This window comes from Neocloeon triangulifer, unplaced genomic scaffold (genome assembly GCF_031216515.1).
Source record: "Neocloeon triangulifer isolate White Clay Creek 2 clone unplaced genomic scaffold, ASM3121651v1 ptg000001l, whole genome shotgun sequence".
In the NCBI taxonomy this organism is placed as follows: Eukaryota; Metazoa; Arthropoda; class Insecta; order Ephemeroptera; family Baetidae; genus Neocloeon; species Neocloeon triangulifer.
In genome coordinates this window covers 1,756,658-1,772,548 of record NW_026775544.1, presented here as the reverse complement: position 1 = coordinate 1,772,548, position 15,891 = coordinate 1,756,658, and the positions used below count along the sequence as shown (strand labels likewise).

General features: G+C 35.9%; 1 protein-coding gene across 1 annotated transcript in view; it reads left to right on the top strand.

The window, feature by feature from the left end:
- Window positions 1–15,891, top strand: part of LOC132196105 (aryl hydrocarbon receptor) — a 41,153-nt gene that overhangs the window by 24,498 nt on the left and 764 nt on the right. Inside the window, exons 3-12 of the mRNA XM_059618529.1 lie at window positions 221–330; window positions 6,161–6,250; window positions 7,833–8,039; window positions 11,074–11,261; window positions 11,516–11,622; window positions 11,767–11,908; window positions 12,178–12,420; window positions 12,519–12,893; window positions 14,785–15,046; window positions 15,754–15,881. Of these exons, the coding sequence (XP_059474512.1) occupies window positions 221–330; window positions 6,161–6,250; window positions 7,833–8,039; window positions 11,074–11,261; window positions 11,516–11,622; window positions 11,767–11,908; window positions 12,178–12,420; window positions 12,519–12,893; window positions 14,785–15,046; window positions 15,754–15,864 (1,835 nt within the window). The 3' untranslated portion in view covers window positions 15,865–15,881. The remainder of the gene's footprint in view (window positions 1–220; window positions 331–6,160; window positions 6,251–7,832; window positions 8,040–11,073; window positions 11,262–11,515; window positions 11,623–11,766; window positions 11,909–12,177; window positions 12,421–12,518; window positions 12,894–14,784; window positions 15,047–15,753; window positions 15,882–15,891) is intronic.

The window sequence follows — 15,891 nt, the reverse complement described above, 5'->3', positions numbered from 1 at the left end:
CCAACCCAAATTATCCTTAAAGAGTTATACTTACTGTCAAAACATTAAAACATTAAAAGATGGACCTTAATTATTATTTGTCGTCATTGAAATAATTTAATTGCTCATTAAATAAAATGTTTCGTAAAAAAGAAAGAAATACTTTTTTAATGCATATATTCATAAATTTTGTGCTTCTAAAACACCTTTTTTTATTTTATTGGTTTAAATCTGCTTTCAGTGGTGATGCACAGAGACAAAGAGGACGGTCTTCACGGCGACCCTTCCTTCAGGCATCGAGACCTCACAGCAATAGATCATTCCGTTTTGGACGGCGATATGTTCCTGCAGGTAAGCTAATAAATATGAAAACACTCACGCGCGCCCAAGCCAACATTTTAATTGACTCGCGTATTATGGAAATCAGGTGTCAAATAAAAAATATTCTTTGCACTGTGTGCGAGTTGAGAGGACAAAACACACTGATCGGACAAGTTCGTTAAAATTTCAAGAGGTTAACTTGACTTATCCGACCTTTCGGCTTAATGTCTAAATCATCTAGTGTAATATGAATGGAATTAATTCGGGCCATCACCGCGTAATTTCGTACAAAGAGAGATTAAGATCTGGCTGCTCACAATTATTAATCTCCGCGAGTGCGCATCTCGCAAGGGTCTATTATGATATTAAATGAAGACAACGAGATTAATCACCCGGCCGGGCGTCTGATTGAGGTCTTCTTCTTCATCCCGCTCGCAAGCCGCGTGCGCGTGTGTTCGGAGTTTCCTTTCTCTAATGTTCTTTACATGAAAGCTACTCGAAAAGATACACACAGAGGGAATCGCCTCCTTGGCTCAAGATTAATAGCCGCTTCGATTCGAAGAGAACTGCCAGGTTGCATTTCAGACATCATTTGTCCGTCGGCCTATCTTGTGGCTCTGTTGCTCTTTATTAATGACCACTCGTGCGTCCTTTTTGCTCGCCCGTTGAGTGTTTGGATAAACGAGTAGAAAAAAGCTCTCCGCAGCTCTACTTTGGTAGTCCAAGTGACCAGCAACTTTATTTAATACCGGTGGAGGCTTTTTTTTAATTTGTTCCAAAATAATTCAGACAGTTCGAATTCGTCATTTTCATAAATATTTTGCAACTTTCTTTACACAATTCGGTTCCAGAATTTAATATTTTACCGGATCTATCCTTATTAGACAATATAGATAGCACAAATATCGAGAGAAACTTTTTTCAGATGGCTTTTTTATTACTTAATGTTGTGTTTTGAATAAGTGTCTTGCTGTATTTTAATTCAGAAAACTATTTGAAAATAAGCTTTTGAATTTAAACATTTTTTTAAAAAAAGACTTTACTTGGATCTTTAATTAACTTGTACAATTTCAGCCTCAGTTCTTTTTTCAGGAAAAGATACCTTTTTCATCAGTATAAATAAATCTGAAATGAATCCTGTTACGTTACACGCTTTTCCGATTATTTTGTGTATGGTTGGTGTGTGCAAAAGTTTGAAAATAAATTGCTAGGCTCTTTTTTTAAATTTACAATTTAAGACATTAATATAATTTGCTATTGATAATTTGTTTGCATATAACAGTAAAAATAATTATTTATTTTAATAAGCATCATATATCTTATGCTATAATTTTATATTATTTTATTTATCTAATATTTTTTATTAATTTATTAAATTTGTAAGTTTTTATATGTTTTACTTGGCTAAGGTTAATAAAGCTTTTAAATCTATATAATCATTATAATTAAAAAGAAACCGTCAATGCGAAGATAGTGTTTATGCCTAATATTGATATTAAAAAGTAATACCTAAATCTATTGGTCGCCCATAAACGAAGTCTTTGTGGCATGAGATTCAAATTCTCTAATCATTGTTCTCCTTTATAAAAAATTTTAGTTTTTAGTAATAATTTTATTTCAATGAATACTTTTATTTAGATGGAAAAATTGTCATCATTTTACAACCTGAACTCCAAGGATGAATTGTTTCTTCCACAATAAAAGCAAAATCGATAAAAAGTAAAGCTTTCTCAGCACCACTGCTTTGTGGAAAAAGAACTGCCGAAAATTCTCTCCGTGGCCGAGAGTGGCCGTCGCAATAAAAAACCTGCTCTCCTCTTTTTCTTTTTTCCGCCGTAAAATTTTACAATGTAGGAAGCGAGCGGAGGAATAAAGCGAAAAATATGACGACCATCATCCAAATTCTGTGCCCTCTTCCCGGACAGACACTAATCTTGGTTCAGGAGAGGCTGCCCGCGTGAATTATTAATGCACACCTAGGCGGGCAGGCCATGCTATTTAGTAGTGTTTTTGTTTTGTTAATTCAATTTGGTGAGTCAGAAGGAAAGAGTGAGTGGAGCGGTAGGTTGCATGTTCTGTGGCAGTTAACCGCGCTGGTCTGATTCACCCCTGGCGCACACATACCTGCCTTTGTTGTTTTCTGCAGGGGTGGTTCTCTCTGCTGCTGTGCCACGAGTTCGGAGAGCGAAACTCGCCGGGTATTATTTCTTTATCACTGCAGCGCGCCCGGCAATAATTATCATCCAGCCGAGGCTTGATGGCAGCAGCGGGGCTGAAAGTTGTTCTTTAATTCCACCCACGGACGCGCTACTCGCCGCCGAGGGCTTATTATAAAATCATTAGACCCGCCGCCGCTCAGATAGCGGTCGGCAGATTAAAAAGAAATACATCATAATATCCTTTTAATGTTTAAGATTTTCACCCAAGCTATGCAACCAGCAAGACAGCGAGCTTTATTTATTTTTTCGCCCTTTCTTCTTCTTGGAAAAGTAGTGAAGTTTGACGTCAGAAAGTTTTATTGCCGGGGGGAAAAGTTTCAGAACAAACTTCTTACTTTTGTTGCCGGGCACATGTTATATAAACGTGTGGATTCTCTCCATGACGCAGATCAATATTTTATGTTTGTGAAAAGGTCGATATGTGGAGGGCCATCCATAATTCACTGATTTCGCTATTTGGAGAGTCGGTTGCTCTGTTTGCAGAGCCGTTTATATCGCTTATTCCCTCTAACTGCTCTGAGTCCAGCGTTAGCGAAGTTTGGACTGAAGGTACTGTTCATTTTCGCTAAATTCAACATCACAATCAATTTAGCAAATTACAATGTTACGGTTTCTGCGCCTCAAAATCAAATTTACATTAATCCTATAGGAAAAATTTTGCGAAAGTTTCATCTTTCCTTGTCAAGAGTATTTGGTGTTAACAGATCCAGCTACGCGAGTAGGTTTAATTTGGAAACACTTTTGCTTCCAAATTAGGCCTATGAGTTTTAGTTGTTTACTAGACCTGGCTGCCAATTCTCTCCCAATGTGATATTATTTCATTGCTTGTTTGACTGGTTGCAAGAGAATAAGTAAATTAAACCAAATTATTTCAAATTTAAATTGTTTTACATTCAATTAAAACTACATTTTATTTTAAACGTGTTTGATGTTTGAAAATTTAAACTAAAATTAATCATTTTTGTTCTGTTTTTAACATATGAATTTTAGTTATAAATTATAAATAATATATTTATAATTATTTGATAAATTGATACAAGTTGATATTGAAATTGGAAAAAAAAAATGTTACGAAGTGCTTTAATTATAGAAAAGATAATCATACTTGGTAATAATATTGGTGTAATGGTCTATTTGATACATATTTTATTTACATTTCATTTCAAGTTTTACAATTAAACTAATTGATGAAGAAGTGTTTTGCAGTGAAAGTTCATTGAAAGGTAAAGAATTGGTGGCGAATCAGATTGAAACAATATTGATAAGTGCGTAAAAAGTTGTATAAATTTAAATTTTTTCATCTTTTACAGCTCATATCTTTAAAAATTCATTTGCGAATTTTGCGCCACTCGCGATATAAATAATCTCAAGTGGCCGCCTTGTGCTTTTTTGTTATTTGTGTGTGTAAGCATGGTGTGTGCATGCGACTGGCTTTTTCCATCAGCGCAGGAAAAAGTAAATAATATCGAGAGATGCCGACTGCTTGACAAAGGGCCGAATGGCGTGCACGGCCCAGCTGACGGCGAAAGGGCGCAGATTTGTCAAAATGGCGGTCTCGAGCGCGTATCGACGTCTTTCTGGGGTGCACCCCTCCGGGGGGTGAGGACGCACGCGCCCCTGCCGACGCCACCCCGGAGCCATTGGACCCAGAGAGAGAGAGAGAGAGAGAGAGAGAGAGAGAGAGAAATGGATCGTCCTTCCCGCACCCTCAAATAAATGCCAAAGCTCTTGGATATAAAATATTTTACGTACATATAAATTGATTGTCTCTTGTCAAAAACGTAAGGGCTCTGATGATAAACTTCTGGGCTTTATGGAGGGCATAAAAGCAGTTTTATGTCTCCAACCTTGGTACGAATGGGATGAGCTACTGTGACAAATAATATTGAGAGCGAAGAGACAATTTTGAAATAGGAAAACGATGCCCTTTTCTTTATTTCGTTACGTCAAAAGCAGTTGATTTATAAATAAAGCAATGGAAAATAATTTTTAAATAAAGTTTTGGTCATTTGAAATCTAATTTTTGATTCATAAAGTTAAAAAAAATGTAGTTTTAGAGTTTTGTTTGTATCGAATTATATAATATATCTGAACTGTTCAAAGAGAGAGAATTTTATGAAGGAGGAAGTATAAATTCAATTGGTGATTGGTGTGCGATAATTCACTTACTTTTGATAAATTTATAAATATTCACAATACATAGAATATTTTGAATCTTTTTGGAGATGCTTCAGATGCTTTTTCACGCAAAATTTTTTCCGCTGACCTTTATTGAAAAACTCGGATATCCGACTAAAATTTCGTCCTAGACCTAGACCACTGTGTTTGGACGTGACTTTCAGCACGAGAGAGAGTGAAACTTTCGTGATTTCAAAATCCACCTGCCGGAATGTTTCTCTCGCGCGACGCGGCGTGCAGTGAATGAACAAACGAGTCCGAAATGATTTACATCCACGTGATGAAGTCGTCAAGCCGATATTATTTAGCCGGTCTTTATATAGAGAAGTGGTGTGTTGCACACTCGCACACTCTCAAAAGCGCAATCACGAACGAGAAAAGTGCGGCACGCCAGATGAGAGCGGCCCGCCGTCCGTGTCCCCGCTGATCGCCCTCAAACGAAATCACACAGACGCACGAAACAGCCGTAAAAATGGAAACTCTTTCATTCATGAAAATTTTAAAATAATGCAAATAATATAATTGCTGAAATGATTAATGCTTTAAATGGTTTCGTTCGTACAAAATCATTGTCGATTCACAAAATTAATCAAAATTTGAATTATTTTGTTGCAAATGGAGATCAAAAGTAGACGAATATATTATGAACTAATTGGTGAAGTATATAAAGCAGCTGCAGCGTTGCCTAACCAGTTTCCATAAAATCAATGAAAACCATTGAAAATTTTTCAATTTCTTTAGGAATTCAATCCCCATGAGGGCAATAGTTCCCAGTGTGATTCATTGTCAGTATAGAAAAGAAATTATTTATGAGGTGGATACAATTTTTATCCCCCTATCACTGTCAGTTTTCAAAACGTTAAGAATTCTAATTTTCCTTTTTAGGATCGCAAATTTTAAGCTTGATTTAGTTGAGCTTGATAAATTATTCCAAGCCTGTTACATTAAATATTTTTCTATTGCCACAGTCAAAATTGGGGGTTTGATACACCAAAAAGTGTGGCTTTGACTATGGTCTCAACAGCAAACTGGTAGGAAGCTGTTATGGGCTTCCAAGTTCAAATGAACAACGACTATTTTTAAAATCCTTAAAATTTTAGAGCTTGTTTTTGTTTTTAAGATTCGCCACATTCCCAAAACAAAAATTAGTCAATTTACTAAAATACGTTTAATCTTTGTACCAATTTGTGAATTATTATTTGAAACGAACTAAATTATATCAACGTTGACACCTGTGATTCCTGTGAATATTCACATAAATTGAAATTTAATTTGACCTTTTTTCGTATCATTGAAAATATTCGTATCATTTTCGTTGAAATCGCCACTCGACACACAAAAATAACAATAATCTCGTGCAATGCATGGCCATTGAAAACGAGAGAAAGAGTGAACGTGTGTGTGTGCATGTGCTTATGTCAAACAAACACGAAATAAAGAGCAAGTCTGTGTGTGTGTTTCAGGCGCTGAATGGGTTCCTGCTGATCCTGACATGCGAGGGCGAGGTGTTCTTCGCCACCCACACCATCGAGAGCTACCTGGGCTTTCACCAGGTGAGTTGCGCAGGACAGGGAGCCAATAATTACCTGCCATCACGACACCTAGCCTGTATCACGCCAGACGCATTTATCTTCCATTCCCGTTCGTTTTTCGGCCTCGGCCTGACACACTGTCAATATTTACCTCGGCAAAAGCGTGCCGCCGTGCACGGGCATGCGTGCTCTAATCGTTTGCTTTTTTTCCTAATCTGTCGGCACGCGTAATTAGTCGCATACAATCTGGCGTGATGTCCCTCCATTCTTCTCCACGCGTGCTCAACCTTTTGTTTTGTCTGCAACTCGACCGATTTTCCGCCGCCGACGGCCTTTCGTGCTGCTGCCAATTTTCCTCATTGCGCGCTTCGTCAGAAATATGGGATTGTAAAATATGCTATCATTTGTGATTAGTTCTATTTTCTTTAAAATATATTTGCCATCGGGACGTTATTCCTTAATTTCTCTGAAAATTCTATGCTAACGATGATATTTAAATTTAAAATTAACTTTAACAATCATGAGTTTATTTAATTTAATTATTTATAGTGTTTAACTCTTACTAAAAATCGTTCTTTGTTTCACATAGGTAAATATTTTACCTGTTCCTCTAAAATAAATAACAATAATTTGAGTACAGATACAAACTAATAATTATAAATTGGTAAAATTTTTTTGTTAAATTTTTGTATAAAAATAGCACAACTTTTATCTTCTTGTAAGTAAAAAAAACTTACTTTTTTACTTTTGAATTCCGTCCATAAGAATTAATAGAACGTTCCTCTCTTGTAAAGTAAGTAAAAATTTCAAAACAACTCTGCAATCGCTTCGCATCTTTTTTCTTTTCCCACACGAAAAAGTAAATAAATTTCTCCGCCGCATTTCAGATAGGATAGGGCGCCGGTTTGGCCCATATTTCATGTTTGTTTACAAGCTGTAGTGACTATTAATTGGGCAACAGCGGGTTCCTCGTTTGCAAGCCGGCGGGAAGTCCTCGGCGCTTCACCGCAGGGTGGTGTTTGCACTCGCACTCATTAATTAACGGCCGCGCTCAGGCACCCGAAGAATGCTTTTGTCCATCCAGATAATATTCGACTTGAGGAAAATTATTATAATATATATACAAGTTGTTCGCGTAATGGAGTTGACCCGAAGTGAAAAATGGAAAACAGCACATTGGTGATAAAGAGAGAGAGGAAAAAATATTAAAATCATGCTGTGAAATGGACGTTTGCTAATTGAGCTTAAAGTCTGGATGGAATGTTTTAAATTATCTTTCAGACCTAATAATTCAAAAATGTATTTCAGAAATTGTGAAGAGGTTTGAAGAAATATAAATTAAAAATACATTAGTAAATTATTATATATTTTGAGATAAGAATTGTAGTTGAATTAAAAAAAAGTTCATATTTACTTTTTGTGCTGATAAAAGCAGAGAAATTAGATTTAATTCCGTTATTTTTCAACGTAATCAGTTTTTCAGTAACAAAAATACTTTTTCTGATGGCAGGATAATATGTAATTTAATTTTTTAATTCTTTTTTATTCTCAATTTTTTTTTATAATTTTAAACAATTGTAACCCTTTTTTGTTCTACCTGCAGTCGGACATAGTGCATCAAAGTGTGTACGAGTTGGTGCACAGCGAGGACCGCGAGGAGCTGCAGAGGCAGCTGCTGTGGAACTCGTTCCTGCCCACCGAGCACGCCGGGTGCGCCCTGCCAGAGGCCCTCGACACCTACTGCCAACTGCTCGAGCGCTCCTTCACCGTGCGCTTCCGCTGTCTTCTGGACAACACCTCTGGCTTCCTTGTGAGTACAACTACCCCTTTATCTCTTACTATCAGATTTTAATTAGGAATTATTTAAATAAAGAACCTTTGAAATCACAAAAAGTGGTCGAATAATCTCAAACCGCGGTAAGTGTTTAGTGCTTTCATCACTATTCGAAAATACCCCTAATAATTTTAAATTTGCCACTGCAAACTCAGTAAGAACACAAGCTGACAAGATCAGTGAAGAGGCTCTTTAAATAAACATTAAAAATTTAAGATATTTTGGGCAGTTTCTTTCAGCTGCTTTTTGTAATAATTTTAGCAGTTTTCACAGATAATTTTTAATTCTTTATATTTCTATTACTAATTTTACAAGTGAAATATCAAACATCTGTTTTCTTTGTCATAATTTTTAATATAAAATTGAAAATTCATGAGCAAATAACTGTCAAAATAATAATTGATCTAAATCAACCCCTTCTGTTTTTGTCCATTTCAACCACATGCTGTTGTACAAACCAAGCCAACTGAAACTCAAATATAACAAAATCTCGCACAAGATCTGCCAACACCACCGCCCTCCGAACACCCCTAATTTAATGCACCCTCTGGCCGGCATAATTAACGGCGAATATTAATTAGACAACTGCGCGCAGAGATAGGGATCTTGTGCTGCACGTGCAATATCTTGCCAAAGTCGGGGAAAAAAGAATGCTGCACCAGCTGGCGGGACTTCCTGCGTCGACGCTGCTATTTTTGTTTTACCTGTCGCGGCCAGAAAATATATATTTAAGGTCGAATTATCTAATCACATTGTGAGCGAAGGTTATGAGAAGGCTTTGCGATGAAATGCCGCCGCCGCCGCGCTAATTGTTGTCTTGTTAATAACAGACCAGCGCCGTGAGGCCTGCTTCCGCCCCATCTCCTAATTTAATTTTTGTTGACTGAGATCGGACTTTGTTTTTATCCTCTTTTATTCCCACACTCGGCGATTGTCATAGGTGAGAGAAAATGAGTTTTGCCTTGTTATGTTTTCACTGTATAATAAAAAAAAAAACAGTTTTTAGATTATATTTATGAAAAAAAATGCTTTTGAATATTTTTTTTATGTGAACGAAAATGTCATAGGTAAAAGCAGCAAAATTTTATAATAATTGTTAGAATTAGTTCATAAAAAGTAGAGAGTTAAAAGAACTTATTATTATTAATTCCAATCTTTTAATACTGAACTGATTACTCAAGTTTGGAAAGTGTTATTTACAAATATTGAGAATATCAAATTTTAATATAATTTATTAAGTAAATAATAAATTTCTATTTATTACTTATATTTTAAAATAAATCAATTTTAGAAAAACTATTATATTTTAATGATTAACTTAAAAATCCTTTCTTATATTAAATTTATCCTTCTTTTAAATATTATTTAAAGTAAGTAGGTGAAAATAATTTTCAAACTGCTAGTTAAATTCTTATATACGACTTAAATCCTCTTGAAATAAAAAATATAATGTTGTATCAAAAAAGGAACCTAAAAAATTGAGACATTTTCATGTCTCTTTTACCAGGAAAAGAAACCAGAGAGATTTGTTTTACAAAACTCATTATTTTATAATTTAACAGTCTATTTTCCATTTGAGCACAAGCATTAGTTACCCAACGTCATTATTTGCTCACGAGGTCGGAACAAATTTTCAGGAGCTCCGGGATTTTTTAGACATTTTCATTTTTTCATTATTCACGGCTGGCTAACAGAGACAGATAATTCTCGCGATTGTCACCGTTGAGGTGAACAAAGTCGTCGCGACGTGAACAAATGTGTCAGGGTGTGCGCTCACTCATTTCGCTTTGACTGCAGATTGCCCCGCGGGCCGTGAAAGAGATTTGACAAAAGTGATAAATTTCTCCAAAGTCACCGTAGTGTGTGGCAGTAAAAAATAATAATGGGAAATACACAAAGTAATCTTTTAATTTATATATCATGCCAAAAAAAATTATAGTTCCAACCAAAAAATATGTAGAAGTGCTTCCTATTAAAATTTAAAAAAATATATATATTATTTAAAAAAAAAAATCATGACTTCATAGAGAAAGTAGGAAGAAAGCTCCAAATTTCATGTTCACAATGGATCTTTGCCAATTAATTAATTCTGGTTTAAATTATGTTAGACTTTAAATGAATTTTTATTCATTTCAAAACCAAATACTTTTGGAGATATTTGGATTTTATATTTATTTTAATTTTTTTTTTAATTTTTTAGCAATTTTCTTCTTTCTGCTTTTCGATATCTCACTCGGTCACGGTGCTTTTTGTGACATTCTCAAGATTGTTTGAGTCGTCGTTATGGCAACCCAAGCGCGCAGAGATGCCTATCTCTCCATATATCCAACATAAACAGGCGGTTCGACGTACGCACTTAATGCAAAGCCGGCGGACGAAGGCGCTCCCCGTTTATTCCACACCATGGGAGAGCACCTGGAATGAAAAGCGAGAGAGAGAGAGATAAAGTATATAATAAAATGCACTTCTTATCTGAAATGATATCGCGAAAATAGTGCCGGGCCTCCTTTTTCCAGAGGAAATATAAAAAATAATTGTTGCCAGATAAGCAGGCCTATTAATAATAATCATAATAATGGGCGATCGTAGCCTTTAGATAGCAGCTCTGGTGAAAATAAATTCACTTTTGGTAAATCAATGAGAGCTCTTTAATAATCCTTATACTCAACTTTTGAAATCGTCTTGTAATCATTATCGTCCCACATAAAATTAAACGATGTCTGCCCGAAATGCTCAAATTTGAATATTCAAATTCCATCTTCTGCTTTAAAACTTTAAATAATATAATCCCGATTTTTTTTACAACTCATCCACCGAGTCAAACGAGCTTAAATTTTACGGTTACTGACTCGTTATGCAATCGGCGCTGACGATATGCTAAGCGGATTGCCTACCCTCCTCTTTAATATGCAGATCGCTCTCGAGTGTACTACTTTTGTGTGCCCTTGTTTGCATAATACTGTACCGACTTCATCTTACTAAAATAACATTATATATTTTTTATTTTTAGAGATTGGATATTCGGGGCCGAGTCAAAGTGCTCCACGGCCAAAACAGGAAAACGGAGGACCCGCCGCTGGCCTTGTTTGCCATCTGCACACCCTTCGGGCCGCCGTCGCTACTCGAGGTGCCACAAAAAGAAGTCATGTTCAAGAGCAAACACAAACTTGATCTCTCTCACGTTTCCATGGACCAGCGGTGAGTGCAAAATATAATATTTTGAAAATTTGAAAAGGCTAAACTTGTAAGTTACAAAATATTTTAAAACAAGCCTGATTTCAAATTAAGAAATTACTTATTTTCTTCAATGTCGCACATTTAAAAAAATTCAAATTTCACAGAATATTAAAAATTAAAATTCAGATCAGGGTGTAATTGTAAAATTATTTAAGATTCACCATTGGAAATATGATTTTGGTGTTTAAATTTATATTAAAAATTAATTTATTCAGGGGGAAGCTACTGTTGGGCTACACGGACGCCGAGTTGACCAACATGGGTGGCTACCACCTAGTTCACTACGATGATCTCGCTTATGTGGCCAGTGCGCACCAAGAATGTGAGTATTAGTGTCTCATATTTCACGCTTCGAGCTCCGTCTCTAGTTTGAGAGGCCGTTTGCGCCAAACGTGACTTGATCACTTGTGACAAGTCTCTCTGCTTTGTCTACGGGGAAATTCTTATATATTATAAATTTTTGCAGTGCTGAAAACTGGTGCCAGTGGCATGATCGCCTACAGGTACCAGACCAAGGAGGGTACCTGGCAGTGGCTGCAAACCTCGTCCAGGCTTGTCTACAAAAACTCCAAGCCTGACTTCGTCATCAGCACTCACCGGCCGCTCATGTAAGTTCTAAAAAATTGATAAATTATAAACACTAACTGATATTTATCCTTATAGAGCTGTTCAAAAATAATTAAGTCATCGATTTGAAATTGGCCAGAGTACTTGAAATTAATTTTATATTTTAAAGATTAAAAAAATCCAAATATTAAAATAGTTTCATGATATTCTTTTTGATTTAACAAAAAATTAGCAATTGATCAAATATTGAACTTTATTATAATTAAATAAGTGAAAGCTGTGATTTCCATATTGATTCTATGCTTCTCAGGGAGGAGGAAGGCCGCGACTTGCTGGGCAAACGCACCATGGACTTCAAAGTGAGCTACCTGGACGCGGGGCTAACAAACTCGTATTTCGCAGATTCCGACTCAACGACCCCTAGTGTTTCAACTCCCACAAGTTCCCCGGCGCCCAGAGTCACTCGGAGGTACAGAAAATTCTCTAAACCGACCGGGAAACAACCAAAAGCCGAACAAATGCACCTCAATAATTACAATGAGGACAACGATATGTACGAAAAAAATTATTTCTCTCTCGCCCAATTCAAAAAATTGCGGTCGTTCAAATCCCCAGAAAAATTTTGACCGACAAATTTAAATTTTTTTCCAGGTACAAAACGCAGCTGCGCGACTTCCTGTCGACGTGTCGGTCAAAACGCAAGCTGCAGTCGACGCCGCCCGCCCCCGAGAGCACGCCGCCGACACCCCCAGAGGTGGTTGTGGCGACGGTGGCGGCGCCGCCCCCGCCGCCTCCAGTCGCCGCCGCCTACTACTACCCCGAGTACCCTCAGTACCCGCAATACCCTCCCACGGCGGTGGACACCTCCATGTTCCAGTATCGCTACTACCCTCCCGAGTACTCCCCCGCCACCTCCATGCCCTACACAAATGGGTACGGCCTCGAAAGGGTCATGAGCTCCGGCTACGAGGTCAAAACCAGCCCCCATGACGACAGACTGCAGTATCCGCCTTGCCAGCTAGATGGGTCAGTTCTAAAAACATTAAAAAGTGTTTTACTTAACAATTATTTTTGTTTTAAATTAACTTTGATATCTACTTTTAACATTAATTACTGTTATTTTTAATATTACTTGGTTTTTATTTTTAAATTTTGTGGGATGTATCAAACATCCGTAATTATATTACCCAATGAATCGTGGGAATATACAAAGTAACATAACAACCTTAAAAATAAAGTATATCGTCGGCTACGCGGCCAAATGGCCGATCTGGTAATTACCCCTGTGGGGAAAATGGCTAGTGGCCACTTTCCCCGTTGGGGAAAATGGCAGATGAGCCTTTTTTTAAATTTTACAGGGGAAGCAAAAAACTGATTATCTGCTCTAATTTTCTATGTTCAGATTTCAAAATTTGAACCAAAGTTCAGCATGTTATTGCAGATAATTTGGTAGACTTAATTTTCTTTTAAACCTTAATATACAACTGTTGTAAGAAATTTAAAGGGAATTAATTCCACACTGAAAGAGTAAAACGTACAATACAATCGAAATTAAACCACTTATGCAATTATTTCCTGCTTTTCTTTGTTCAATTTAACTTGATAATAATATTTTATAATATAATTTTATATTAATTCATCGTATTTTACAACATTTTTATTATTTTATTTTATTTAAATTAATTTAAATTTTATTCTTTTATTTGAACAATAGTAAACAATTTTGGCATTAAAAGCATTTTTTTCTTATTTCACATGACCCGGCGTCACTTCTAATTATAATCTCATGAATAGTTTTACTAATACTTACTATAAATTGCAATAATTAGTAAAGTAAAATCTAGCTCGGATACAACATTAAGCTTCTGGTTGCATGTTAAATATTTTAATAATAAAATCTATATTTTACTATCTATTTGATTTTAAAATTATATCTATTTTAAAGAATTTTTTGCATTATCATGCAAAATGCATGAAAAAGCTGTCACTTTGGAATACAATATTGACGAAACTACAGCTTATTCTGATATTTTACTTCTTAATTTATGTTAGGTATTTTATTAAATTTATTAAAATTTTATATTTATATTTTTTTTATTTTCGATATTTTCATTATTTTTAACATTTATTGCATTTAAAACAATTTTGGCATTATTCAGCAAGCGGGAATGCTGTGGATCTTGGTATAGGGGGCGTGGCACTGCCTTACTTTTGCTCCCCTTACTGAGAAAGTTGATACTTTTATGGTTATTTCTGATGCAGATTTGTACACTGAATGCATTGGAACAATAAAAAAAATTTGTCCGGAAATGCTCATCTGCCATTTTCCCCAACGGGGAAAGTGGCCACTAGCCATTTTCCCCACAGGGGTATTTACCAGATCGGCCATTTGGCCGCGTAGCCGACGATATATTATTTGTGACCTCAGTTGTTACCAGGTTGTTACCTGAATTTTGAATAATAAATTTAATTTCTGTTGCGCTTTTATTATCAGATAAAAAATATTATTCCGTTACAAAATAATTTGAAATATAATTTTGTGAATTTTGTGAATTTAAAATAATGAAATTTATTTTATTTGCAAAAAAAAAGTTTAAAAAAATATAACCAGTGAGGGCTGAGAGAAGTGTTTATTCCACTGATGCGCCATTTCCACGCTGTCAAGACAATTTGGATATTAGCAAAATATCTTTCAAATCAAATTGAACCCACTCTCTATTCAATTAACCTGTAAATTATTAATATAATTGCAACTTTAGTTAAATCTACAGTAAAAATTTCCGATCTTTAATTCATATTGCTTCAAAATTAAATAATATTGTGTATAGAGATTCTAATTTTACTTAATTAAAACATTTATGTGCGAAGAAAAGATTGTTGTAAAATAAATTTCTAAAAGAAGCAACGGTTGTTCCAGAAGATATTTCAAGTCGGAGTCGTCGCCACCACCGTCGGTGCACTCGTCGTCGGTGGACCTGAAGAAGAGTCCGTCGTCGCCGGGCGCCGACATCAAGCTGGAGCGGCAGACGGTGCTGATGTGGGGGTCGACGCGGCCGTCCACGCCGACGGCCGTCGTCGGCTGGGAACCGAACGACCCGCTCAAGTCGCTGGCGGACATGCAGCACTACCGGGCGCCCTCGCCGGTCAGCCAGTTGCACCACCACCAGTACACCGGCGAGGTATACGCGCACCATGGCTATAACTCGTACCACATGCACGCGCAGCACCGCCCTTCCGCACTGTGAGTGAGTCTGCACGACACGCGCAAACATTTCCTTTCTTTTCAAATTTAAGTTTCGCTATGAATTGTTGCAATAGCAAATTTAATATTTATTTTTCTTGGAATTTGTTAGAAAAAATCTAGGACATTATTTTTAATTTTATTATTAAGTATAAAATAATTTAATTTATGATAGAATTATTATAATAAATTAATTTGTTATTATTTTAAACTTATTTAAATTTATTTTTTTTAATTATATATGACAATTTACAAATTCACATAGTATTTTAATTTTATTTATATTGAAAATTATATATTTCTAGTTTAGTAATTTTGCTATCAATTTTATAGTTTTAATCTGTATGGCAACAAAGTAAAATAATATAGAATCGATCTGAGAAAAGTAAACATTATATTATAAATTGTAGGCGCGCGTACAGGGACTTATTTTAATTTTGACCCTTTACACGGGAGCTATTTTCCTTAGTTTTTTTTTTCGTTTTTAAATTTGAACAACATATTTTTGCAGCAGTTTTGTTTTAATAATTTTGTATTTAGCATGAGTTTGAATGAGTAATAGTTGGCGCTATGATATGAGACTTGAATTAATATCTAATTAAAATAATTCACCTTTTGTGAAAGTTGGTTCCGGTCGTGTTTCAGGCCGATGATGGACAACAGCTCAGTGGTGGTGAGCCCGTCGTGCGCAAGCAGGAACAACGCAGTCCTCTGCTGTCCATCTCAGAGGTGACCAACACCCTGCTGGACCATTGAGACCAGTCAACACCCAGGTAAAAAGAA